This window comes from Dendronephthya gigantea, unplaced genomic scaffold (assembly GCF_004324835.1).
Source record: "Dendronephthya gigantea isolate DGI-Jeju-01 unplaced genomic scaffold, DenGig_1.0 000000F, whole genome shotgun sequence".
Classification (NCBI taxonomy): Eukaryota; Metazoa; Cnidaria; class Anthozoa; order Malacalcyonacea; family Nephtheidae; genus Dendronephthya; species Dendronephthya gigantea.
Window position 1 is genome coordinate 2,841,409 of NW_021163010.1, and position 25,750 is coordinate 2,867,158.

Sequence of the window (25,750 nt, forward strand, 5' to 3'; positions counted from 1 at the left end):
TTAAGTTGGAAAAATCGAACCTTTCCCATGCAAGATTCGAACCCACCCTTACAAACCTGGTAGGCCGTAGCCTTAACCACTGGGCCATCGGATTATGTTGATAGCAGCCTTAAAATATATATATGTTATTTCGGTGGCCCAGTGGTTAAAGTTACGGCCTACCAGGTTGTAAGCGTTGGTTCGAATCCTGCATGGGGAAAGGTTCGATTTTTCCACCGAAATTACTACTTAATTTAAAATTCATCGAAAAGGATTAGGTCAAATAAAGAACAATAGCTATCGACAAATGACACGGTGGTCTAGTGGTTAAGACGTTCGTCTCTCAATCCGAGGACAAACGGTTCAACTCCTGGCAATGAAAAAAAATTAGCCTGAAAATTTTCGGTGTGATGTGGAATGTTTAAAACAGTTAAGAGACTTCTCGGCCTTTCCGAAGACTGTAAATTGAAAAAAATTTGAAATAAAAAAACACAATAAAAATTATTGTGTTCAAAAGTACCTGAAAATTTAAAGAAACGCACAAGTAAAATAAGTTTTAAAAACACATGTCTTCTAAAAAGCATGAAAATGAAGAAAGTCAGGCGGAAAAAAAATTAACAATTTCCCGCTTTTAAAAAACTCATGTTTACTTACCTTAATTTTTTTTCACGAAAATTTGACAGGGTGATTTTCTCGAGACTGAAAAAATTTAATTTTTTTCACTTTTTTGAAATTCTCTTAAATTTTTTTTTAAAGAAAAAGTATTTTGTCTTGGGCTACCTTTGTCTGTCTTGGGCTACCTGTGTCTGGCTTGACACAGGTAGCCCAAGTCAAAATACTTTCGCGTCAAAAAAAAATTTAAGAGAATTTCAAAAAAGTGAAAAAAATTAAATTTTTTCAGTCTCGAGAAAATCACCCTGTCAAATTTTCGTGAAAAAAAATTAAGGTAAGTAAACATGAGTTTTTTAAAAGCGGGAAATTGTTAATTTTTTTTCCGTCTGACTTTCTTCATTTTCATGCTTTTTAGAAGACATGTGTTTTTAAAACTTATTTTACTTGTGCGTTTTTTCAATTTTCAGGTACTTTTGAACGCAATAATTTTTTTGTGTTTTTTTATTTCAAATTTTTTTCAATTTACAGTCTTTCGGAAAGGCCGAGAAGTCCTTTAACTGTTTTAAACATTTCAAATTACACCGAAATTTTTTAGGCTAATTTTGTTTCATTGCTAGGAGTTGAAACGTTTGTCCTCGCATTGAGAGACGAACGTCTTAACCACTAGACCACCGCGTCATTTGTCGAAAGCTATTGTTCTCTATTTGACCTAATCCTTTTCGAAGAATTTTAAATTAAATAGTAACTTTTCAGTTGGAAAATCGAACCTTTCCCACGCAGGATTCGAACCTACGCGCACAGCCTGGTAGGCCGTAGCCTTATCCACTGGGCTGCCGGATCGTATGTTTTTCCCAACCTTACAATATAATATATATATATATATATATATATATATATATATATATTAATATATATATATATATATATATATATATATATAAAAGCATGTGTCTTGCAAAAAAACCGAAATTTAAAAAGTCAGAAAAAAATTTAAATTTTCTCGCTTTTAAAAAACTTATGTTTACTTACCTGCCTGTGTCAAGCCAGAGACAATAGCCTAAGACAAAACACTTCCGCGTCAAAGAAAAATCTAAGAGAATTACAAAAATTTGAAAAAAATCTCGAGAAAATCACCCTGTCAAATTTTCGTGAATGGATCGTGTGGATACCAACCTTAGAATATAAATATTATTTCGGTGACCCAGCTAGTGGTTAAAGCTACGGCTTGGAACATGCATCCTGGGATTAAGAGACCAATGTCTTAACCACTCGACCACCACATCATTTATCGAAATCCATTTTCTTATTTGGTTTAATCGTTTTCGACGAATTTTAAATTAATTAAATAATAATTTCGAAAGGAAAAATCGAACCTTTCCCATTCAGGATTCGAACCTACGCTTACAACCTGGTAGGGCCGCAGTCTTAACTACTAGGCCAGCGGATCGTGCGTTGACCACGATTACATAATATATATTATTATATAAAAACCCACATCGCCTCGTTTAAGGTTACAAGAAGTACACAGAGACAAAAGAAACGCAGTGGGTATGACCCGAAGGTTTAGTATATAACACATGCATTGTCAATTTGATCGCAGTAAACGAGTATAATAATCCCACAATCACGGTGAAGGGTTTTTTAATAGTTAATGATGAAATTTTTCGTGGTTTTTTTCTCAAATTGTCGTGTGACTGAAAATAATGTGAAGCATGGTTATTAATTATTGAAAACCCAATACTATTGAAAACCTATAACTATTTTTATATTTATTAATTTATATCATAAAATCTTTACTATATATGGTAGTATGTATCTTCCAGTTATCCTTCATTTCTCCAACTTTGTTGTTCTATTTTTATAAATTTATTTGTTAGAACCATATCTAATATCATAAAGACACAAACCGTCTTCTCTTTAACACATATATGTAGCAGTATTTACTTCAGTAAAGTATATCATTCCTTATTCTAGAATAAGTATACAAGCTATAGCTGATGGTATAACCTGTAAATCTGTATTCTAAAATTCTTGTTATAAAATTTTTCTCCATGGACACTTTTCACAAATACATGACGTTGGTTCTTTGATTTGGAAGGGTCTTTTCTTGTTTCCGGGGCAGGTTAAGATCACTGTTTTTATTGCATACCCACCAGGTTTACATGTCTGGCAGTCCATTTTGAAAATACCTTGTGTTTGTCGGAAGTTAGGACCACTTGCACACTTGCCCATACACGAACCTGTAAGGAAAGAGACATATTTTTAATATACTCACCTATTTTTAGTGTTTTCCATTTATACAGCAGCTAGCTTAGGTATTCGTATTGCAATATAATTAAACGACACACAAGCGGAGTACAGTTTTATTGCAAGAACGACGCTTACGACTATACCCAGCTTTTTTTGCTTTGTTATATCACTGCATTTGAGCGTCGAGCGTATGCAACACACTTGTATAAGACTAAACTTACCGATCTTTATTGGTTTTGAGCTTACACATTGATCAATCCTGACCGGAACCCTTTTTTCCATATGGGAACAGTGGCCGACTACATAAGAAATACATGTCTTATTTATTGCTCAACTGAGTAATAGAGTAAATATATCTATACGCTGAGATGGTCCGTTCCATATTCAAATAGGTAGTATTTCTCGAACTATGAATAAATTAACTCACCTGAACACATGTTTTCTGCAAAGTTAGTTATTTTTTCGGTAGCTTCATTAAATTCTTTGACTATCAATAAGTCAGCAGTGGATTGTACAAGTGGCTGTAACTGCTGCTCGTCAGCCTCGCCTTCTCCAATCACAATAATTCTAATATTCTGTTTATGTAACGAAGAGGCTATTTCTTGCAAAGGTGTAGTAATTGACGTCGCCGATTGCGCGCCGTCTGTTAACAGAAACAGTAATTTTGGTACCGTAGAATCTCTCATGCCATTCCTAGCAGTGAACATTTGTGATGCAGCCGTTTGGAGAGCTTTATCCAAGTGTGTCGCTCCTTCAACCATGGGTAGTTCATTCACAAGCATCTTGAAATCATTTAGTTCTTTAAACGCATTGAATTTTTTGTACATGGCGGCGTTGTCACTATATACGATAACACTAGCGTGGCTCTTATCTGGCTCTACTTGGAACTGTTCTGCAATATGCTTCACCAAATCCTTTTGCTTGTCGTAGTTACAATGACGCATGCTTGACGATGAATCAATAAGGAATCCGATATCGAATTTACATTTTTTCTCTATAAAAAGAAAACAAAGGTATACAAGTTGTATACAAATAGGACACAATTATTACACCAGAGGATAGATTATTACACAAGAGGATAGATTATTACACAAAAGGATAGATTATTACACAAGAGGATAGATTATTACACAAGAGGATAGATTATTACACTGACCCAATGACCTCACTTTTTGTCATGTTTGTCCACGTTATAGAGTTACCAATTACTGGTTACTGGGTTCAGGACAAACGAGGATTGTATTCGTGCGAACGCAACTTGTAGCTTGTCAAACTGCCCAACGTGGTAACGAGGTCTTTAACGACAGGTGAATATTTGATTAAAAGTTTAATTACCTGCGCATTCTTTTCCATTTCCAAAATATCCTTCGCGACAGATACACTTATACTCTCCAGGGGCGGTGTCGAAGCAGGTAGCAAATCTGTGACAATCATCCTGAGGTGTACCACATATCTTGGTTTCTGGAGAAAAGGTATGGTGTTAATCGTACAATGGAAGATAGGTCTCTACTTTAAGATGCAAAGGCAAGACGAAACATAGGAGATTGGATTAAGAATGAGGCAAAATACATGCAGCTAAGAATATATATCGGCTCAGGCTTGAGAATTTATTATTTCAAGTTGCTGCCACTATGAAGGACCAGATTAACGCACTTTGAGTAGTTAATTTACGATGTGTTATTAAAACTGATATTTCTATTATGGTTTGTCTCGCGTTCATGATTGACATTGCGAGGTAGATGGCTATTCGCCACACAACCATCTTTATACAATCTATAAGGAACTTTTAGACTTACAACAAAAGAATGTGTTTATTGTTAGAAGTAACAAAGCATAACTTACTTGGGCAGATTCGTGATACTACGTTCTTCATAACAGAACTCAGATTACTGTGGTGATTCACTAAGAAAGCATTTTCAGGTATTCGGACCATATCGTTAAGTTGATCTCTTGCATTTTCCATTTCAATACCAATTGTAATAACATCTATGCCACGTTTGAAAAACGGTCTTACTGCATCGCCAACATATACATAACCATTCTTTTCACGTGTCTGCTGACCGTTGGTGATCACTACAACCACTTTGTGAACGCTGTCATCATGAGCACGTAAGCCTTCGCTCACTACAGCTACTTGACCATAAGCAACTTTCAGACCACGATGAGTTTTAGTCGTTCCACCAGATAATGGACCGGGCATGGATCTCACAGCCTTAGCAAATCTTCCTGGAGTTCTGCTCTCTCTTAGAGTAATAATCTTTTGACCTTCATTACTGAATGTCACTATAGCACCTTGTCCGATTATTTCTTTCTTTTCGTCCTTTACACCAATTCGAAGCCGTTTTTGAACACCGAGTATAAATGCCCGAATCTTATTATAAGCCCGTTCACTGATTTTCGCTGATCTATCCACGACGAAAATGGTATCTGTCTTTTTATCGCATTTTTCGATATCTTAAAAAACACGCAAATCGTAAAAATTAAATTAAAGCAATGGCTACAGTAAAAATGAATTTAAACCAAACATCATCGATGTCATCTAAATGCGATTTTTAAGATCCTCTTGGCAATCAATATCTGACAATAACTTTACAAGAAGAAACAGTAAGAAAATACTGACCTAAGGCTTTTGTTTTCACATTCATAATATTTGATGGTGGACCAAAACCAGTTTCGTTTCTTGCCCTCACAACCACCTCGTAGGTTGTGTCTTCATTTAGATCCGTGAATTCAATCTCAACAGGGCCGTCTGGGGTAGTAGGTTTTGTAGTAATGCACGCTTCCTCTCCGTTATTGATATCTTTGTAGCAGACTGAGTAGTCGATAATTTCAATGATTTCGGCTGGTGGTCGCCACGCTGCACTTATAGTTGAGGGACTTTCCGGAGTGACTTCAAACAAGACAGGACCGAATATTGGAGGGCCTGTAATATAAAAGACATTAAGTTAAAGCATTTAGCATTGGACTGAGGAACAAGGGTGGTAATTAGGGGGAGGGTGAATGTCCATATATTCTGTTCCAGCCCGACGGATTTCTATTGACAACGCACCTTCCCCCATTTTTGCATCTAGTTTCGATCCTGATTGGACCGTATTCAGCGTGCATCAGGATCTTTCTGAGAGATCGACAGAAAAATTATGTTCATATAACTTATATAATTGCTGCCGCAGCGAGCGAGCCTGAAGCGAGCGAGCAAGGCAGCAGATCCTAATTTAGAAATGGGGGCGCAAATCAAAATTTGTCTTTGGCGCATTGCATGACGGTACCAGTGGCAGGGATGGAGGAACATATTTTATTTTGGGGGTGGCTGAATTTAAGTTCCGGCCATAGTTGACACGCTGAGAGCATATGTTATGTAGCGTAAGAGAGAAATAATTAACATTCACCTGAACACAATGTAGGATATTTCTTTTGTATTTTAGCAGGCGAACAGCAATTTGACGACCTTATCGTTACACGTTCGTGAAATTCTTTCATGTATTTTGGGGAGGTTAGGGCTACGATTTTTACCTTGCGCGGTGCGGTGCGTGATACCACGTGTATGGTATGTTAATTTATATTGTGAATAAAAGTGAAAACGTGCTTTAGAACATTGTATTAGCGTATTCGGGTGCCAGTAGATTTTCGATATAAACGAAACATAATACTCTTGTCACCTGCGGTGAAAATTTTTGACGCATTGCATGTTGAAGTTCGGTGTCAGGTTATACCATTCCACGTGTTGGCTGCATAAACTTTGGCGAATTTATTTCGAAGAAGGAAAACTATTTCGGTGAGTTTTTTGTAATCAAATTCATATTTATTCAATGTTTTATTCATATTTAACTGTTCTTTTATATTTTATAAGTTGATATTTTAGACAGAAGGTGAAATTCACGTAATTCTACGTTTTGGCTACATATTATTGTACTGTGAAGTATTAGAGGTATAAGGTATTTTGGTGAGTTTTTTACTGTCGAGTTCCTATTTATTCGATATTTCATTCATATTGTTAAACGATATACTTCACTATAGGCTTTTAGCCTTTTATGCCGAATTATGACTTATTACTAGGATACTAGGATAGTGCATTTATTTGAGCGATCATTGAATATATCATAAAAAATGGCGTCTGTTTTGTTTGTTTAGCGCGCGGTGTTTATTAACTGTTCATTTATACTTTCCAGGTTGATATTTTAGTCCGAAGGTGAGGCTGCAACTCTTGTTATATAATCGAGTCTTTGTTCTCAGTTGCATCAGTAATTGAATGCATTGATTTTTGAATTTTTGTCAGTCATCTGTCATCAGTTGCTGACTCTTCTGTGTTGTTGCTGTATTTGCGCCTCGTTTTTGTGTCTTGTTAAGACACTCACTAGATCATCAAAAGTTTATTTCATGTGTGTTTTTGTATCTCATTAGATTCGTCGTATCCGTTACAGCAAAAGATGATTGACACGGAAGAACTGCACTTAACAGAAACAACATTTTCATAACGTTTTAATAACTATATCGAGCGATTTAAAAACATAATTGACAAATTTAAGTTCTGTGGGGGCTCCGCTTCATGAAAAACAATTTATTGATAGGTTTCGTAAGACATTTCTGTTCTGGAACAATATTGCTTTTGTCATTTTCCTTAAATAATGATAATAAGCTGAGGCGAAGGACTTTGTACTATATTTTATATTTCCAATCTCTTCTCGAACGTAAAAAAATTTTGGTTGTGATTTCTGTTCTTCTAAAAGTTTAATGTTTTCATTGCATGGCTTACTCATAGGCAGCACTATCTACCCTATGGGTACCCTAGTTACTAGTTATATCATCATATCAGCTGTTCACTGTCAAATAACTTAGAGAAAACTAAGTAAGATACGCACAGCCACGAACCCCAGAATTCATGTACTTTCAGAATTTTTCTTCCGATGTTTAATTGTAGTCAGTAATGCTATGTGCCAGCGAATGGCAAAGAAATCGGGAATGTTCAATTAAACTCGTACCTTCGCAATTCTTCCCATCTCCGGTGTAACCTTGAATACAAGTACAGGAATATTGGCCAGGGCTTGTATCTTTACATACAGCATACTCATTACAATCATCTCTGTCGGTACCACATATCTTTATTTCTTCATAAGAAAAACACAGCAACGAATAAGTTATACTTTTACATCCAGTAAGATTGATCGAGTTAAATATAATGATAGGATTAAACTATTAAAAAAAAACTTGAAGAATGAAGGAAGTTAGTTATCTGCCTAACTGTATCAATGCTGTGAGAACGCGACAAAAATTTCAGTTTCTTACCTTCGCAAGTTTTTCCATCGCCAGTGTATCCTTCATTACAGGTACAAGTGTAGGTTCCAGGTCCTGTGTCAGCGCATGTAGCAAATTCACTGCAGTCTTCTTGTGGTGTTCCGCAAATACCTGCTTCTAGAGGCACACCAATGAAACGTGATAAATTCAATAAAATTCACACAATATCAAATATAAATTAAGCAAAGAAGTTGAAATGACACATAAAAGATGAACATCAAAATTAAGCAAAGTATGCTTTTTTGTGCTCAAATGTTTTTGTTTCATGAAAGAATGCAATTCTATTTAGTTCTCAACCATTTCCAGGTATTTGAACCGAATTTTGAAATTTTAAAAAACTGACGAAAATCAATATTTTTCCTTTGGTCCCCCGTTACCGATTTGCCTAAAATTTTGAGATTAACCAAAGTATTATTTTTGGTGTTCAAATGTTTTTGTTTCATGAAAGAATGCAATTCTACTTAGTTCTTAACCATGCATTTCGAGGTATTTTGAACCGAATTTTGAAATTTCAAAAAATTGACGAAAATTAGGATTTTCCCTTTTGGTCCCCCGTTACCGATTTGCCCAAAATTTTGAAATTCATCAAGGTATGATATTTTGTGTTCAAATGTACTCGTTTCATGAAAGAATGCAATTTTACTTAAGTCTCAACCATTTCGAGGTATTTTGAACCGAGTTTTCAAATTTCAAAAAATTGACGAAAGTTAGGATTTTTCCTTTAGTCCCCCGTTACCGATTTGCCAAAAATTTTGAACTTCACCAAAGTATGATTTTTTGTCTTCAGATGTCTTTGTTTCATGAAAAAATGCAATTCTACTGATGTCTCAACCATTTCGAGGTATTTTGAACCGAATTTTGAAATTTCAAAAAAATTGACGAAAATGAGGACTTTTCCTTTGGTCGCCCGTTACCAAATTGCCTAGAATTTTGAAATTCATCAAAGTATTATATTTTGTGTTCAAATGTTCTCGTTTCATGGAAGAACGCAATTCTACTTAGTTCTCAACCATTTCGAGGTATTTTGAACCAAATTTTGAAATTTCAAAAAATTAACGAAAATCAGGATTTTTCCTTTGGTCCCCCGTTACCGATTTGCCTAAAATTTTGAAATTCACGAAAGTACGATTTTTTTAGTTCAAATGTTTTTGTTTCATGAAAGAATGCAATTCTACTTAGTTCTCAATCATTTCGAGGTATTTTGAACCGAATTTTGAAATTTCAAAAATCGACGAAAATCAGGATTTTTTCTTTGATCCTGCGTTACCGATTTTCCTAAAATTTTGGAATTCACCAAAATATGTTTTTTTGTGTTCAAATGCCCTTGTTTCATGAAAGAATGCAATTCTACTTAGTTCTCGACCATTTCACGGTATTTTGAAGCGAATTTTGAAATTTAAAAAATTTGACGAAAATCAGGATTTTTCTCTGGTCCGCCGTTCAATTATCTCACCACGTTAAATATGACATGAAGTTTTCATTCAGAACTTGTAAATTAAGCCGATAATCATACTACTTATCAACGTTTTACCTTCGCACGTTTTTCCATCACCAGTGTATCCTTCATTACAGCTACACACGTAGGTTCCAGGTCCTATGTCAGCACATGTAGCAAATTCACTACAGTCGTCTTGTGGTGTTCCACATATTTTGATTTCTGAAAGAGAAGACTTAGTATAATGAATTGAACTTTGAAAATGAGCAAAGTTAGAAAAGTGAACACGTTAGAAAATAAGATAGCTTGTGTATGGTAAAAACGGGTGTTAGCAGCAACTCGGTACAACGGATATTTTAAATTGTTCTAACCTTCGCATGTTTTTCCATCACCAGTGTATCTTTCATTACAGGTACACGAGTAGGTTCCAGGTCCTGTGTCAGCACATGTAGCATATTCACTGCAGTCTTCTTGTGGTGTTCCACATATTTTAATTTCTTAATAATACACGTAGTATAATTACATGTAGTATAATCTCAGATAGGGAAAAGATAGCTTGGATGTAGTAAAAATACGAGTGAGGGGCAACTTGGTGCAACAGATACTTGAAATATTTGTTCTCACCTTCGCAAGTTTTTCCATCTCCGGTATATCCTTCATTACAGGTACAACTGTAGGTTCCAGGACCTGTGTCAGCACATGTAGCATATTCACTGCAGTCTTCTTGTGGTGTTCCACATATTTTGATTTCTTAATAATACACGTAGTATAATGAATTATTGGACTTTGAAAAAATAACAAAGTTAGAATAGTGAACGCGTAAGAAAATAAGATAGCTTGTGTATGGTAAAAACAGGTGTTGGCAGCAACTCGGTACAGCGGAAATTTTAAACTGTTCTTACCTTCGCAAGTTTTTCCATCACCAGTGTATCCTTCATTACAGGTACACGTGTAGGTTCCAGGTCCTATGTCAGCGCATGTAGCAAATTCACTGCAGTCTTCTTGTGGTGTTCCACATATTTTGATTTCTTAATAATACACGTAGTATAATGAATTATTGGACTTTGAAAAATAACAAAGTTAGAATAGTGAACGCGTAAGAAAATAAGATAGCTTGTGTATGGTAAAAACAGGTGTTGGCAGCAACTCGGTACAGCGGAAATTTTAAACTGTTCTTACCTTCGCAAGTTTTTCCATCACCAGTGTATCCTTCATTACAGGTACACGTGTAGGAAAAAGAGTCATGAATAAATGTATTTACCTTCGCAAGTTTTTCCATCCCCAGTGTATCCTTCATTACAGGTACACGTGTAGGTTCCAGGTCCTGTGTCAGCACATGTAGCAAATTCACTGCAGTCGTCTTGTGGTGTTCCACATATTTTGATTTCTGAAAGAGAAGACTTAGTATAATGAATTGAACTTTGAAATGAGCAAAATTAGAAAAGTGAACACGTTAGAAAATAAAATAGCTTGTGTATGGTAAAAACGGGTGTTATGAGCAACTGGGTACAGCGGATATTTTAAATTGTTTTTACCTTCGCATGTTTTTCCATCACCAGTGTATCCTTCATTACAGGTACACGAGTAACTTCCAGGTCCTGTGTTAGCACATGTAGCAAATTCACTGCAGTCTTCTTGTGGTGTTCCACATATTTTAATTTCTTAATAATACACGTAGTATAATTACACGTGGTATAATCTCAGGTAGAGAAAAGATAGCTTGGATGTAGTAAAAATACGAGTAAGGGGCAACTTGCTGCAACAAGTACTTGAAACATTTGTTCTAACCTTCGCAAGTTTTTCCATCTCCGGTATACCCTTCATTACAGGTACAACTGTAGGTTCCAGGACCTGTGTCACCACATGTAGCAAATTCGCTGCAGTCATCTTGCGGTGTTCCACATATTGGCAATTCTGAGTAACAAAAGTAAAACAAGTGAAAAGATCGGATTCTGGTTGCTTAAGAACAAGGCACTTACGTATTATAGAAACAAGATGGTTTACACAACAGTGCAAACACTTTCTTTTGGATGTATCTGAAATCTTTCAAAACCTACCAGGACAGAACTTCTTGATAATATTTTCCACTCTGTGAAGTAGATCACTAAAGTTAGCAGGTAGTATGGCATTTTCTGGAATCTCAACCATATCTTTTACTTCGTCAATTGCTTCCTTTTTCTCTAAACCAACGCCAATCGCAAAGACATTCATATTTCTATTGAAGAAAGGTTTCATTGCATCCCCAACATAAACGTATCCTCTTCGAACTGATTCTTTAGTTTGTTCCCCATCTGTGATAACCATTAACAATTTCTGAACATCTGGATCATCCTCCCGATACCCAGCTTCTTTAATAGCAATTTCTTCATCTGCAATTTTTAAGCCACGATGTGTTTTTGTTCGGCCGCGCAGTAAAGGTCCAGGCATGTTAGTTACTGTGTCATAGAATTTCTTTGAATCTTGGCTTTCTGCTAACGTTAATCTTTTCTCTCCTTCTTCACTAAAGGTAACAATGGCAGCTTGTCCGATGATTTCTCCTTTTTCATTTCTTTCGCCGACTTTCAATTCTTTTCCTATTTCTTTAACAAATTCCCGCATTTTGTCGTAATCCGATGGTGAAATACTACCAGATCTGTCCAGTACCAAGATGACGTCTGTTTTTGGTTTGCAAGTTACAGTTGGTAGTTCTGAAAATCGAATCAGACAGGAGTTCTTTTTAATTCCTTAGGCAATCACATTAGTTTGCTCGTCACATGGAGATTAAAAAACCATGTACGAGATTTTAATACAAAGATTAATGCCCAACAAATTGTTTTAATAGAGTCATATAATATTAGTTGAAAAATTATGGTGACGTTTCGCGTTGATTCCACGTCTTCATGCAGGAGTGGCTGACATGAAAAAATTTGAAAATTCTTTGATTGATAATTTATCATGCAAAAAGGATGGTTCTTTTTCGATGTGATCAGCAAACAAAATAAGGCATTCTAAGCATCTATATTGAAAAAATTCTGTTTATCGAAATTCTTGTAGTGTACCACATATTTTGATTTCTTAAAGAAAACGCGCAGTATAATGAATTGGATTTTGAGAATTGAAGAAAGTTAGGGAAATAAACGTGTTACCGAAAAAAGAATTGTTTCCGTGTGTTAGAAACAAGAATCATAAATAAATGTATTTACCTTCGCAAGTTTTTCCATCCCCAGTGTATCCTTCATTACAGGTACACGAGTAGGTTCCAGATCCTGTGTCAGCACATGTTGCAAATTCACTACAGTCGTCTTGTGGTGTTCCACATATTTTGATTTCTGAAAGAAAACGTGTAGCAAAATGAATTATTGGACTTTAAAAAAGAACAAAGTTACAAAAATGAAAGCGTTCGGGAAAGAAAATAGTTCGTGTGTTTTGGAGCAAGAGTCATATATAAATGTGTATACCTTCGCAAGTTTTTCCATCCCCAGTGTATCCTTCATTGCAGGTACACGTGTAGGTTCCAGGTCCTGTGTCAGCACATGTAGCAAATTCACTGCAGTCTTCTTGTGGTGTTCCACATATTTTGATTTCTTAAAGAAAACGTGTAGCATAATGAATTATTGGACTTTGAAAAATAATAAAGTTAGAATAATGAACGCGTAAGAAAATAAGATAGCTTGTATATGCACATGTACCAAATTCACTGCAGTCTTCTTGTGGTGTTCCACAAATTTTGATTTCTTAATAATACACGTAGTATAATTACATGTAGTATAATCTCAGATAGAGAAAAGATAGCTTGAATGTAGTAAAAATACGAGTAACGGGCAACTTAGTGCAACAGGTACTTGAAATATTTGTCTCACCTTCGCAAGTTTTTCCATCCCCAGTATATCTTTCATTACAGGTACAACTGTACGTTCCAGGTCCTGTGTCAGCACATGTAGCAAATTCACTGCAGTCTTCTTGTGGTGTTCCACATATTTTGATTTCTGAAAGAAAACGTGTAGCATAATGAATTATTGGACTTTGAAAATGAACAAAGTTACGGAAATGAAAGCGTTCGGGAAAGAAAATAGTTCGTGTGTTTTGGAACAGGAGTCATATATAAATGTATATACCTTCGCATGTTTTTCCATCACCAGTGTATCCTTCATTACAGGTACACGTGTAGGTTCCAGGTCCTGTGTCAGCACATGTAGCATATTCACTGCAGTCGTCTTGTGGTGTTCCGCATATTTTTATTTCTGAAAGAGAAGGCGTAGTATAATGAGTCGGACTTTGAGAATGAAGAAAGTTAGAAAAATGAACGCGTTAGAAAATAAGATAACTTGTGTATTGTAGAAACAGCAGTTAGGAGCAACTCAGTAAAATGGATATTTTAAATTGTTTTTACGTTCGCATGTTTTTCCATCACCAGTGTATCCTTCATTACAGGTACACGAGTAGGTTCCAGGTCCTGTGTTAGAACATGTAGCAAATTCACTGCAATCGTCTTGTGGTGTTCCGCATATTTTGATTTCTTGAAGAGAAAACATAGTTAATAAAATTGATTTTTAGAATAAAGAACGTTACAAAAATTAGCGCGCAAAAGCAGGGGTTAAAAGCAACTGGGTATCAGCAATACAGGTTTCAAATTTGTTTTTACCTTCGCAAGTTTTTCCATCACCAGTGTATCCTTCATTACAGGTACACGTGTAAGTTCCAGGTCCTGTGTCAGCACATGTAGCAAATTCACTACAGTCGTCTTGTGGTGTTCCACATATTTTGATTTCTGAAAGAGAAGACGTAGTATAATAAGTTGAACTTTGAGAAATAAAGAAAGTTAGAAAAACGAACGCGTTAGAAAATAAGATAACTTGTGTGTGGTAGAAACAGTAGTTAGGAGCAACTCGATCGGTAAAATGAATATTTTAAATTGTTTTTACGTTCGCATGTTTTTCCATCACCAGTGTATCCTTCATTACAGGTACACGAGTAGGTTCCAGGTCCTGTGTTAGAACATGTAGCAAATTCACTGCAATCGTCTTGTGGTGTTCCGCATATTTTGATTTCTTGAAGAGAAAACATAGTTGATAAAATTGATTTTTAGAATAAAGAACGTTACAAAAATTAGCGCGCAAAAGCAGGGGTTAAAAGCAACTGGGTATCAGCAATACAGGTTTCAAATTTGTTTTTACCTTCGCAAGTTTTTCCATCACCAGTGTATCCTTCATTACAGGTACACGTGTAAGTTCCAGGTCCTGTGTCAGCACATGTAGCAAATTCACTACAGTCGTCTTGTGGTGTTCCACATATTTTGATTTCTGAAAGAGAAGACGTAGTATAATAAGTTGAACTTTGAGAAATAAAGAAAGTTAGAAAAACGAACGCGTTAGAAAATAAGATAACTTGTGTGTGGTAGAAACAGTAGTTAGGAGCAACTCGATCGGTAAAATGAATATTTTAAATTGTTTTTACGTTCGCATGTTTTTCCATCACCAGTGTATCCTTCATTACAGGTACAAGAATAGGTTCCAGGTCCTGTGTTAGAACATGTGGCAAATTCACTGCAGTCGTCTTGTGGTGTTCCACATATTTTGATATCTGAAAGAGAAGACTTAGTATGATGAATTGAACTTTGAAATGAGCAAAGTTAGAAAAGTGAACACGTTAGAAAATAAGATAGCTTGTGTATGGTAAAAACGGGTGTTATGAGCAACTGGGTACAGCGGATATTTTAAATTGTTTTTACCTTCGCATGTTTTTCCATCACCAGTGTATCCTTCATTACAGGTACACGAGTAGGTTCCAGGTCCTGTGTTAGAACATGTAGCAAATTCACTGCAGTCGTCTTGTGGTGTTCCACATATATCGATTTCTTAAAGAAAATCGTGCAGTATAATCAATTGGACTCCGGGAATGAACCAAGTTACGGAAATGAACGTGTTACCGAAAAAGAATACTTTGTGTGTATTAGGAACCAGAATTATGAATAAATTTATTTACCTTCGCATGTTTTTCATCACCAGTGTATCCTTCTTTACAGGTACACGTGTAGGTTCCAGGTCCTGTGTCAGCGCATGTAGCAAATTCACTGCAGTCGTCTTGTGGTGTTCCACATATTTTGATTTCTGAAAGAGAAGACGTAGTATAATGAGTTGGACTTTGAGAAATAAAGAAAGTTAGAAAAACGAACGCGTTAGAAAATAAGATAACTTGTGTGTGGTAGAAACAGTAGTTAGGAGCAACTCGATCGGTAAAATGGATATTTTAAATTGTTTTTACGTTCGCATGTTTTTCCATCACCAGTGTATCCTTCATTACAGGTACAAGAATAGGTTCCAGGTCCTGTGTTAGAACATGTGGCAAATTCACTGCAGTCGTCTTGTGGTGTTCCACATATTTTGATTTCTTGAAGAGAAAATAGTTGATGAAACGCATCTTTAGAATGAACAAAGTTAAAAAGATTACGGCGCAAAAGCAGGACTTTAGAGCAACTGGGTATCAGCAATACAGGTTTTAAATTTGTTTTTACCTTCGCATGTTTTTCCATCACCAGTGTATCCTTCATTACAGGTACACGAGTAGGTTCCAGGTCCTGTGTTAGAACATGTGGCAAATTCACTGCAGTCGTCTTGTGGTGTTCCACATATTTTGATTTCTTGAAGAGAAACATAGGTAATGACATGGATTTTTAGAATGAACGAAGTTAAAAAAATTAGCGCGCAAAGTAGGCGTTAAGAGCAACTCGATATCAAGAATACAAGTTTTAAATTTGTTTTTACCTTCGCATGTTTTTCCATCCCCAGTGTATCCTTCATTACAGGTACACGAGTAGGTTCCAGGTCCTGTGTCAGCACATGTAGCAAATTCACTGCAGTCTTCTTGTGGTGTTCCACATATTTTGATTTCTTAAAAAAAATCGTGCAGTATAATGAATTGGACTTTGGGAATGATTAAAGCTACGTGTGTTACCGAAAAAGAATAGTTTGCATGTATTAGGAACAAGAGTTATGAATAAATGTTTTTACCTTCGCATGTTTTTCCATCACCAGTGTATCCTTCATTACAGGTACACGAGTAGGTTCCAGGTCCTGTGTTAGAACATGTAGCAAATTCACTGCAGTCGTCTTGTGGTGTTCCGCATATTTTGATTTCTTGAAGAGAAAACATAGTTAATAAAATTGATTTTTAGAATAAAGAACGTTACAAAAATTAGCGCGCAAAAGCAGGGGTTAAAAGCAACTGGGTATCAGCAATACAGGTTTCAAATTTGTTTTTACCTTCGCAAGTTTTTCCATCACCAGTGTATCCTTCATTACAGGTACACGTGTAAGTTCCAGGTCCTGTGTCAGCACATGTAGCAAATTCACTACAGTCGTCTTGTGGTGTTCCACATATTTTGATTTCTGAAAGAGAAGACGTAGTATAATAAGTTGAACTTTGAGAAATAAAGAAAGTTAGAAAAACGAACGCGTTAGAAAATAAGATAACTTGTGTGTGGTAGAAACAGTAGTTAGGAGCAACTCGATCGGTAAAATGAATATTTTTAAATTGTTTTTACGTTCGCATGTTTTTCCATCACCAGTGTATCCTTCATTACAGGTACAAGAATAGGTTCCAGGTCCTGTGTTAGAACATGTGGCAAATTCACTGCAGTCGTCTTGTGGTGTTCCACATATTTTGATATCTGAAAGAGAAGACTTAGTATGATGAATTGAACTTTGAAATGAGCAAAGTTAGAAAAGTGAACACGTTAGAAAATAAGATAGCTTGTGTATGGTAAAAACGGGTGTTATGAGCAACTGGGTACAGCGGATATTTTTAAATTGTTTTTACCTTCGCATGTTTTTCCATCACCAGTGTATCCTTCATTACAGGTACACGAGTAGGTTCCAGGTCCTGTGTTAGAACATGTAGCAAATTCACTGCAGTCGTCTTGTGGTGTTCCACATATATCGATTTCTTAAAGAAAATCGTGCAGTATAATCAATTGGACTCCGGGAATGAACCAAGTTACGGAAATGAACGTGTTACCGAAAAAGAATACTTTGTGTGTATTAGGAACCAGAATTATGAATAAATTTATTTACCTTCGCATGTTTTTCCATCACCAGTGTATCCTTCTTTACAGGTACACGTGTAGGTTCCAGGTCCTGTGTCAGCGCATGTAGCAAATTCACTGCAGTCGTCTTGTGGTGTTCCACATATTTTGATTTCTGAAAGAGAAGACGTAGTATAATGAGTTGGACTTTGAGAAATAAAGAAAGTTAGAAAAACGAACGCGTTAGAAAATAAGATAACTTGTGTGTGGTAGAAACAGTAGTTAGGAGCAACTCGATCGGTAAAATGGATATTTTAAATTGTTTTTACGTTCGCATGTTTTTCCATCACCAGTGTATCCTTCATTACAGGTACAAGAATAGGTTCCAGGTCCTGTGTTAGAACATGTGGCAAATTCACTGCAGTCGTCTTGTGGTGTTCCACATATTTTGATTTCTTGAAGAGAAAACATAGTTGATGAAACGCATCTTTAGAATGAACAAAGTTAAAAAGATTACGGCGCAAAAGCAGGACTTTAGAGCAACTGGGTATCAGCAATACAGGTTTTAAATTTGTTTTTACCTTCGCATGTTTTTCCATCACCAGTGTATCCTTCATTACAGGTACACGAGTAGGTTCCAGGTCCTGTGTTAGAACATGTGGCAAATTCACTGCAGTCGTCTTGTGGTGTTCCACATATTTTGATTTCTTGAAGAGAAAACATAGGTAATGACATGGATTTTTAGAATGAACGAAGTTAAAAAAATTAGCGCGCAAAGTAGGCGTTAAGAGCAACTCGATATCAAGAATACAAGTTTTAAATTTGTTTTTACCTTCGCATGTTTTTCCATCCCCAGTGTATCCTTCATTACAGGTACACGAGTAGGTTCCAGGTCCTGTGTCAGCACATGTAGCAAATTCACTGCAGTCTTCTTGTGGTGTTCCACATATTTTGATTTCTTAAAAAAAATCGTGCAGTATAATGAATTGGACTTTGGGAATGATTAAAGCTACGTGTGTTACCGAAAAAGAATAGTTTGCATGTATTAGGAACAAGAGTTATGAATAAATGTTTTTACCTTCGCATGTTTTTCCATCACCAGTGTATCCTTCATTACAGGTACACGAGTAGGTTCCAGGTCCTGTGTTAGAACATGTAGCAAATTCACTGCAGTCGTCTTGTGGTGTTCCGCATATTTTTATTTCTTGAAGAGAAAACATAGTTAATGAAATGGATTTTAAGAAAGAAGAAAGTTACAAAGATTAGCGCGCAAAAGCAGGGGTTAAAAACAACTGGATATCAGCAATACAGGTTTTAAATTTGTTTTTACCTTCGCATGTTTTTCCATCACCAGTGTATCCTTCATTACAGGTACACGAGTAGGTTCCAGGTCCTGTGTTAGAACATGTAGCAAATTCACTGCAGTCGTCTTGTGGTGTTCCACATATTTTGATTTCTTGAAGAGAAAACATAGTTAATGAAATGGATTTTTAGAATGAACGAAGTTACAAAAATTAGCGCGCAAAGCAGGGTTAAGAGCAACTCGATATCAGCAATACAGGTTTTAAATTTGTTTTTACCTTCGCATGTTTTTCCATCACCAGTGTATCCTTCATTACAGGTACACGTGTAGGTTCCAGGTCCTGTGTCAGCACATGTAGCAAATTCACTGCAGTCGTCTTGTGGTGTTCCACATATATTGATTTCTTAAAAAAAAGCGTGCAGTATAATGAATTGGACTTTGGGAATGAACAAAGCTACGTGTGTTACCGAAAAAGAATAGTTTGCATGTATTAGGAACAAGAGTTATGAATAAATGTTTTTACCTTCGCATGTTTTTCCATCACCAGTGTATCCTTCATTACAGGTACACGAGTAGGTTCCAGGTCCTGTGTTAGAACATGTAGCAAATTCACTGCAGTCGTCTTGTGGTGTTCCGCATATTTTTATTTCTTGAAGAGAAAACATAGTTAATGAAACAGATTTTTAGAATGAACAAAGTTACAAAAATTAGCGCGCAAAAGCAGGAGTGGAGATCAACTAGGTATCAGCAATACACGTCAGGTTTTAAATTTGTTTTTACCTTCGCATGTTTTTCCATCACCAGTGTATCCTTCATTACAGGTACATGTGTAGGTTCCAGGTCCTGTGTCAGCACATGTAGCAAATTCACTGCAGTCGTCTTGTGGTGTTCCGCATATTTTGATTTCTTAAAAATTAAATACGCAGGATAATGAATTGGTATTTTAAAAAAAAATAGAAATGAAAACGTAAAAATGAGCAGATGTTGGGTATAGTAGAAATAGGTGGGGCGAATGTAAACGAGCACAACAGGCATTTGAATTTGTTTTTACCTTCACACGTTTTTCCATCTCCGGTATAACCTTCATTACAGGTACACATGTAGGAGCCAAGTGTATCTGTGCAAGTGGCATGGGTATGGCATGGATTATCTTCGCACTCATTAATATCTACACAAATGGTATGAAGGTGACAAATGAGACAAACCCTTAATCAAGAACTTGATTTTCAATAATATTAACGCATCCTGAAAATTTTCATATTTGAATGTGGCCCAGTTGCTATATAGCATGTAAAGTTTACGCCTGTATTCTAAAAGCTCACTCGCACTTACACTTGAGCGCGATCCAGTGAGATGCACTCAAGGGGAACTGAAGTGCGAGTGAGAGTTGAGTATGAGTGTGAATGGCCACTTAACGAGGCGGCACTCGCGCTTGAAAGTATTTAGGTTGATTTATTTGTATTCAAAGAGCTCACTCGAGTTTGACTTGCTGGAGTTAAGCTTTCATGTTGATTAGTATTTAATGATGGAAGGTATTGAAAATATTTAAACTGTCGTTATACTTGTAGTTGGAGTGTGAGTGTACCATTATACTAGGTGACTGTCAGTGCATGGACACTCATTGAGTATCGTCATAGTATCGTCATACCCAGACTGACCCAAGCTCTTTATATCGAAAAATTTGTAGGAATAATGTTTACTGGCAAGGGTCAACAACCGCCAATCCCACAAAAGGTGCATGAAACGTAGCCGGCCTCGGTACAATTGTAAGGTACCATGCATATACCCAAATATAACGACTGAATTCAAAATGTTCATTCAAACTAAAAATCATTGAACATGGCAGAGAAGCTAAGCTCCTAAACAACAGTAGAGGATTCCTTCCAGAATGAATGAAAAGAATCAAAAGATCATGGGTAAAATGCATAAACCCATGTTCGCATTTATCCAGTTAAAATACCGTCATGTAATATATGCAAGGTTGATCTTGCTTAGTGTGAGATAGCGAGCTCTTGAAATGCGCATGTAAATGTACCAAAATCAACGCAATTTGTATAACGTGAAAGTCAATAAACTGAAATAGAAAATTTTACTTACTAAGACAGGTATTTCCGTCTCCTGCGAATCCAGAGTTACAATCACAATCATAACTGCCTTCTGTATTTACACATTTAGCGTTTGTGTCACATGGGTTATCATCACATTCATTTATGTCTAAATAAAGAAAAAAAATATTCCTTTACCATAGAAAATATCTTATAAAACGGTTAGTTCTGCTGCAAGACATTCCAAGCAAGATCGAGCAGAGATTTCTATAAAACTATAATAAGTATTGATTTTTTCAATTATTATTTTTTCTAAAGTGCCAGTTAATAGCGAAATTTCAAACAAAGTACCTTCTCCTTTTTAAGAGATTATAATATGATTCTCCATTTAATTCTTGTCTGGTATGCATGAGAAATAAACTACCGCCTTACCTGCACATGTTAGTCCATTTCCTGTGAAACCTGTGTTACAAGAACACGTGAAAGAACCAGGAGTGTCATTGCAGGTCGCATCGGCACTACAAGGACTCAATTCCGTACATTCGTCGATATCTGAAATAAATCAGTAAAAACGTTTACATAAAGACAGGGTTCATTCTTCAGGATAAACTAACTTGGAAACTTCTTAAGGAATTTGTAATTTGCATCAAATTTGTACTATTGTCACGGCTGTACAACAAAAATTAAAGGTATTTTAATAGTTCAATAAGATACATACTTGTGCAAGTAAATCCATTTCCTGTATAGCCTGTGTTACACGTACATGTAAAAGAATCTGCAGTATCAGTGCACTGGGCATTTGGGTCACAAGGATCTGTCAAACACTCGTTGATATCTGTTGATGATAAAAGTAGTTCGTGCCAAATAATTCACAGTAATATATGCAACGATAAACTGGCTCGGATTGCTGTCATATATATTTAGCACGTTTGCATGGTTAATGAAATTTTAATACCTAAAATAATCTCATATCATTTTTCACCTGTACATGTTTTTCCATCCCCTGTATATCCTTCATTACAGGTACATTCGTAGATGCCCGCTTGTATGTCCAAACATGTAGCATATTCACTGCAGTCGTCCAACGGAGTTCCACATATCTTTATTTCTTGAAATAAATAAGACTGAATTAAAAAAATGCCGTCAAAACGTGACATAACAAAGCGTAATATTTTTATTGGCAACGTTTCCTAGTATTGTTTTATCTAGTGATATAATTTATAATTCTCAAAAAACAGCTCACACTTGCTCGAAAAAAAATGATATATTCCTGTTTAGTAACTTTACTCTTAGCTACAGAAATTTATCTCCTCTGCCTATCCACTCATTTTCCTTCGTTTTCCGTTTATTTCGTCTTTTGAATTTCTTTTCATTCAAAGACAGATCTGAGATTATCTGAGATCGCATGTTGTGTATTTATAGATGTGTCAATTCTGAAGTGCATGGTATGTTGGTCAAACATGTCGGCATGTACACACACGAAACTCTTGAACACATGGAATTTCACCTTTGACTGGGAAGAAACGTTCTGCTTCTAACATAACAGGCATACTAGCTCACATCGATACCACAAAACATAATATTTCACTACATTTCGATTAATTTTCAGTCACTTTCCACTGGATTTCTGAAGTGGATCTACTTGTTCAAAATAGCATTCTCTTATGCAAGCTTAATCTTGTCAGTACTGCCAACATTAGGTCAACTCTACTTGACCTACTTTGTTTTGTAGAAATAACTAACTATCTACTATGAATATAAAAGTTGACTCCAAAAATAATATTCAAATTATACTTATTTAAACTTCGATTAAATATAGTCATGTTTAAACAACGTATTCTCTGTTTGAACAAATAAGCAAATAAAATTGATGCAACCATTCAAACAAATTCATGCAACCATCGGTCTCTTCTACTATTAGTGCTATACCAAGAATCTTTCGCAGGCGAGAACTTAATCCTGAATTAAAGCCACGACTGAAGAATTAATCATATATTGAACTATAAATTATTTTCCTGTATATCATATTCCTAATCCTATCTATATAAACACTGGATTTGATGTTATAACCTTGGCTAGTTTATCGATATCCTGATTATCGATTACTGAAAATTAGTCGAAACGCAGATGAATGATATCAAAAAGTAACTGTTTTTTCGAGTTGTTGAACCATTGTTTCGTATACTCAATGTAAGACTCGGTGGTTCCAAAAATTTTTACTAATATATCATTTTTATCTTTTCCTCTTATTCCCTTATATAAATGTTCCACCCTTTTTTTTTTAAATATTTGTGCATATATAATTCATTCGAATCATTCCTGTCAACTCATGCTCTGAAGACGTTGTGAACAATACAACGAAACGTTAGCCAAAAAGTTAATTTTACATTTTGTTATGTCTTGTTTGAAAATTATTTGCTGGGCTTTAATTTTCAGTTTATAATTTTGATTTCTGTCTGGTGTATTAATCGAATTCGAAATCTGACAAGTTAGATAACCGGTTAAGACAGAAATATAGGAAATCGGATTACATTTTTGTTCAAATATACATTTCCTATTTTGTCTATCTTCATTTATTGGTCAACCTTTATCACGTGTTTCCCCTCCCAAATATTCTGCTCCACACTCCCGACTCTATCGAAACGTCGAGAAGTTTTTTTTTATTAGGAAATTGTTATTCGATAGGAAATTATGCATAGACGCAACCACAATGCTCTCTGGTTAAACATGAAATGGATTTCGTTTTTTAAAACTTTTTACCTTTACAGCCTTTTTCATACCCTGCATATTTCTCGCTACAAGGACAGGCGTAATATCCAGACCCTTGTCATCACGATTAAAATGTTATTAAACATCGACTAAATAGTTCACTGATACGGGATTCTTTATAAATGGAAATGGTGAGGAAATTAATATTTCATTTCATTTTTTAGGAAAAAATTATAAGGTCTAGCCAAGGCATTTTAAATAAAGAAAATTCAATTTCATTTCATTAGGAATTTTAAAGATACTTTAGAGAAACCAAATTTTTGAAGGCGCTCTCCATATAGGTACGTTTACTCTTTTTATGTTTTACCATTATCTTTTTCATCATATTGGGTCAAGCCCCAGCAAATGGCTACTTTCTTCCACTATATATGATATCTTCCTCATACACTATTCATCCTAAAAGACTTTGGCCTTGAATCGGTCATCTCAACAACTTTATAGAATATGAGACAAATCCAGACATCGGTCTTTATTACTTTTTACAGAACCTGAATATATTTATCGCCAGAGACCAGCCCTCAATAGTTATGGATATAATGCAGTTATGCCTCTAAGGAAATCATAATTTTTAACTAACAGATATTATATGTCACTAGATCTTTTATGTTTTATTTTTCAGTAGCCTATTTACCATCGCATATTTTCCCGTCCCCGGAGTATCCTTCGTTACAGGTGCAGGTGTAAGTCCCAGGACCTGTGTTTTTGCATGTAGCAAATTCACTACAGTCATCCTCCGGTGTTCCACATACATCGATTTCTGAAAGACAGTTACAATTGCAAAACGAATTACAATATACGAAGCACACAAAATTATCTCTAAATTTGCCTACATATAGCTACAATTTTTAAAAAATATTACACTTTTGCCCATTGTTTCAAAGTCCCGACGCAAAAAACGAATATCGAATACGAAGCACTATAGCTTTTTATATGTCGTTCGCTCTTTTGTGTAAAGGAAAAACTTGCTAACCTTTACAAAATTTGTATCCGTCGCCAGTATAGCCAGAATTGCAAGTACAAATATAACTGCCTGGACCAGTATTCGTGCATGTAGCAAACTCACTGCAATCATCTTTCGGACTAACACATTTTTCAACTGCTGAGAAATCAACAAGCCATTTCGGCATCATATTATAGTGTGTGATACGTGTGATAAGACAGTAAGTGCCATACGTCAAAAGAATTTATGAGGCAAAATTACGGTTTACAGTCTTACTACTTAGTCTAAATTGCGTTTTTTCGTGGATCTGGGACCGTTTGCATGAAAGCCGGATAGCGCTATCCACCGGATAGTGATTTTTCAATCGCTTTCAAATCGCCCGTTGTTTGCTATAACTTTGATTAAATCTTAGTATTTCTAAATCGAGAATCCTCTTTAATAATTGTTGGTTCCAAAGATGAAATTTTATCGTTTTCCGAGCATTTTTAGAACGGTTGAAAAAATCACTATTCGGTTGATAGCGCTATCCAGCTTTCGTATTGTACGACTTGCGCTTTAGACTAATTTTTGATCGAAGTAACTAGAAGAAAATAAATCATCACAGCTAGAAAGAACATACTTAAATTAGTGCAAATGCAAAGTTTGGCTGCGAAATTTTGTAAAATACGGAAAATATAGCCATGCGAAGTTGGCAAATATGTATACTTTTGTATTACGTGCGGAAATGTGCAACTAAATTAGTTACAAACTTCCGGCCGTAACACAAAAGTATACAAAATTCGTGAACTTCGCATGGCTATATTTTCTGTAATTTACAACAACTCGCAGCCAAACTTGGCAGTTTTACTCATTTTAGTAAGCTCTTTCAGAAAATGTCCTTTTTATCGCCGAGGTAAAAAATAAGTCTAAAGCGCAAGTCGTCCAATTAGACTACTTAATATTGTTGTCTAGGACTGCTTACCATTTACCCAAGGGAATTTACCCAATCGGAAATTCCAGTCGGAAAATCAAACGGTACCAGGAATTTACATCGAAAATTCTAAAATTTCCTGACTTTCCTATGGAAATTCCTTATACCATTTGCTTTTTCGACCGGAATTTCCGATTTACCAAAGAAAATGGGAAGCAC

At 35.7% G+C, this 25,750-nt stretch overlaps 1 protein-coding gene across 50 annotated transcripts in view; it reads right to left on the minus strand.

Moving 5' to 3' along the window:
* Window positions 1–2,356: 2,356 nt before the first annotated feature.
* LOC114521039 overlaps window positions 2,357–25,750 on the minus strand; it is a 65,376-nt gene continuing 41,982 nt past the window's right edge. For 5 of the 50 annotated variants that reach the window (XM_028544294.1, XM_028542027.1, XM_028543621.1 and 2 more), the window contains 48 exons: window positions 24,652–24,780; window positions 24,313–24,438; window positions 21,895–22,020; window positions 21,631–21,747; window positions 21,345–21,464; window positions 20,965–21,081; window positions 19,919–20,035; window positions 19,648–19,773; window positions 19,391–19,516; window positions 19,145–19,270; window positions 18,895–19,020; window positions 18,643–18,768; window positions 18,397–18,522; window positions 18,146–18,271; window positions 17,894–18,019; window positions 17,614–17,739; window positions 17,360–17,485; window positions 17,085–17,210; window positions 16,804–16,929; window positions 16,552–16,677; window positions 16,306–16,431; window positions 16,056–16,181; window positions 15,806–15,931; window positions 14,999–15,124; window positions 14,719–14,844; window positions 14,467–14,592; window positions 14,187–14,312; window positions 13,935–14,060; window positions 13,660–13,785; window positions 13,405–13,530; window positions 13,003–13,128; window positions 12,748–12,873; window positions 11,623–12,252; window positions 11,354–11,479; window positions 11,101–11,226; window positions 10,827–10,952; window positions 10,468–10,593; window positions 10,190–10,315; window positions 9,937–10,062; window positions 9,662–9,787; window positions 8,122–8,247; window positions 7,818–7,943; window positions 5,462–5,764; window positions 4,684–5,295; window positions 4,177–4,302; window positions 3,269–3,835; window positions 3,063–3,140; window positions 2,358–2,831 (listed from right to left, as the gene is read on the minus strand). In XM_028544294.1, the coding sequence (XP_028400095.1) occupies window positions 2,626–2,831; window positions 3,063–3,140; window positions 3,269–3,835; window positions 4,177–4,302; window positions 4,684–5,295; window positions 5,462–5,764; window positions 7,818–7,943; window positions 8,122–8,247; window positions 9,662–9,787; window positions 9,937–10,062; window positions 10,190–10,315; window positions 10,468–10,593; window positions 10,827–10,952; window positions 11,101–11,226; window positions 11,354–11,479; window positions 11,623–12,252; window positions 12,748–12,873; window positions 13,003–13,128; window positions 13,405–13,530; window positions 13,660–13,785; window positions 13,935–14,060; window positions 14,187–14,312; window positions 14,467–14,592; window positions 14,719–14,844; window positions 14,999–15,124; window positions 15,806–15,931; window positions 16,056–16,181; window positions 16,306–16,431; window positions 16,552–16,677; window positions 16,804–16,929; window positions 17,085–17,210; window positions 17,360–17,485; window positions 17,614–17,739; window positions 17,894–18,019; window positions 18,146–18,271; window positions 18,397–18,522; window positions 18,643–18,768; window positions 18,895–19,020; window positions 19,145–19,270; window positions 19,391–19,516; window positions 19,648–19,773; window positions 19,919–20,035; window positions 20,965–21,081; window positions 21,345–21,464; window positions 21,631–21,747; window positions 21,895–22,020; window positions 24,313–24,438; window positions 24,652–24,780 (7,658 nt within the window). In that variant the 3' untranslated portion in view covers window positions 2,358–2,625. Of the gene's footprint in view, window positions 2,832–3,062; window positions 3,141–3,268; window positions 3,836–4,176; window positions 4,303–4,683; window positions 5,296–5,461; window positions 5,765–7,817; window positions 7,944–8,121; window positions 8,248–9,661; window positions 9,788–9,936; window positions 10,063–10,189; window positions 10,316–10,467; window positions 10,594–10,826; window positions 10,953–11,100; window positions 11,227–11,353; window positions 11,480–11,622; window positions 12,253–12,747; window positions 12,874–13,002; window positions 13,129–13,404; window positions 13,531–13,659; window positions 13,786–13,934; window positions 14,061–14,186; window positions 14,313–14,466; window positions 14,593–14,718; window positions 14,845–14,998; window positions 15,125–15,272; window positions 15,399–15,805; window positions 15,932–16,055; window positions 16,182–16,305; window positions 16,432–16,551; window positions 16,678–16,803; window positions 16,930–17,084; window positions 17,211–17,359; window positions 17,486–17,613; window positions 17,740–17,893; window positions 18,020–18,145; window positions 18,272–18,396; window positions 18,523–18,642; window positions 18,769–18,894; window positions 19,021–19,144; window positions 19,271–19,390; window positions 19,517–19,647; window positions 19,774–19,918; window positions 20,036–20,964; window positions 21,082–21,344; window positions 21,465–21,630; window positions 21,748–21,894; window positions 22,021–24,312; window positions 24,439–24,651; window positions 24,781–25,750 lie in introns of all 50 variants that reach the window. The other 45 variants (XM_028541600.1, XM_028542568.1, XM_028543094.1 and 42 more) reach the window with 45 other exon arrangements.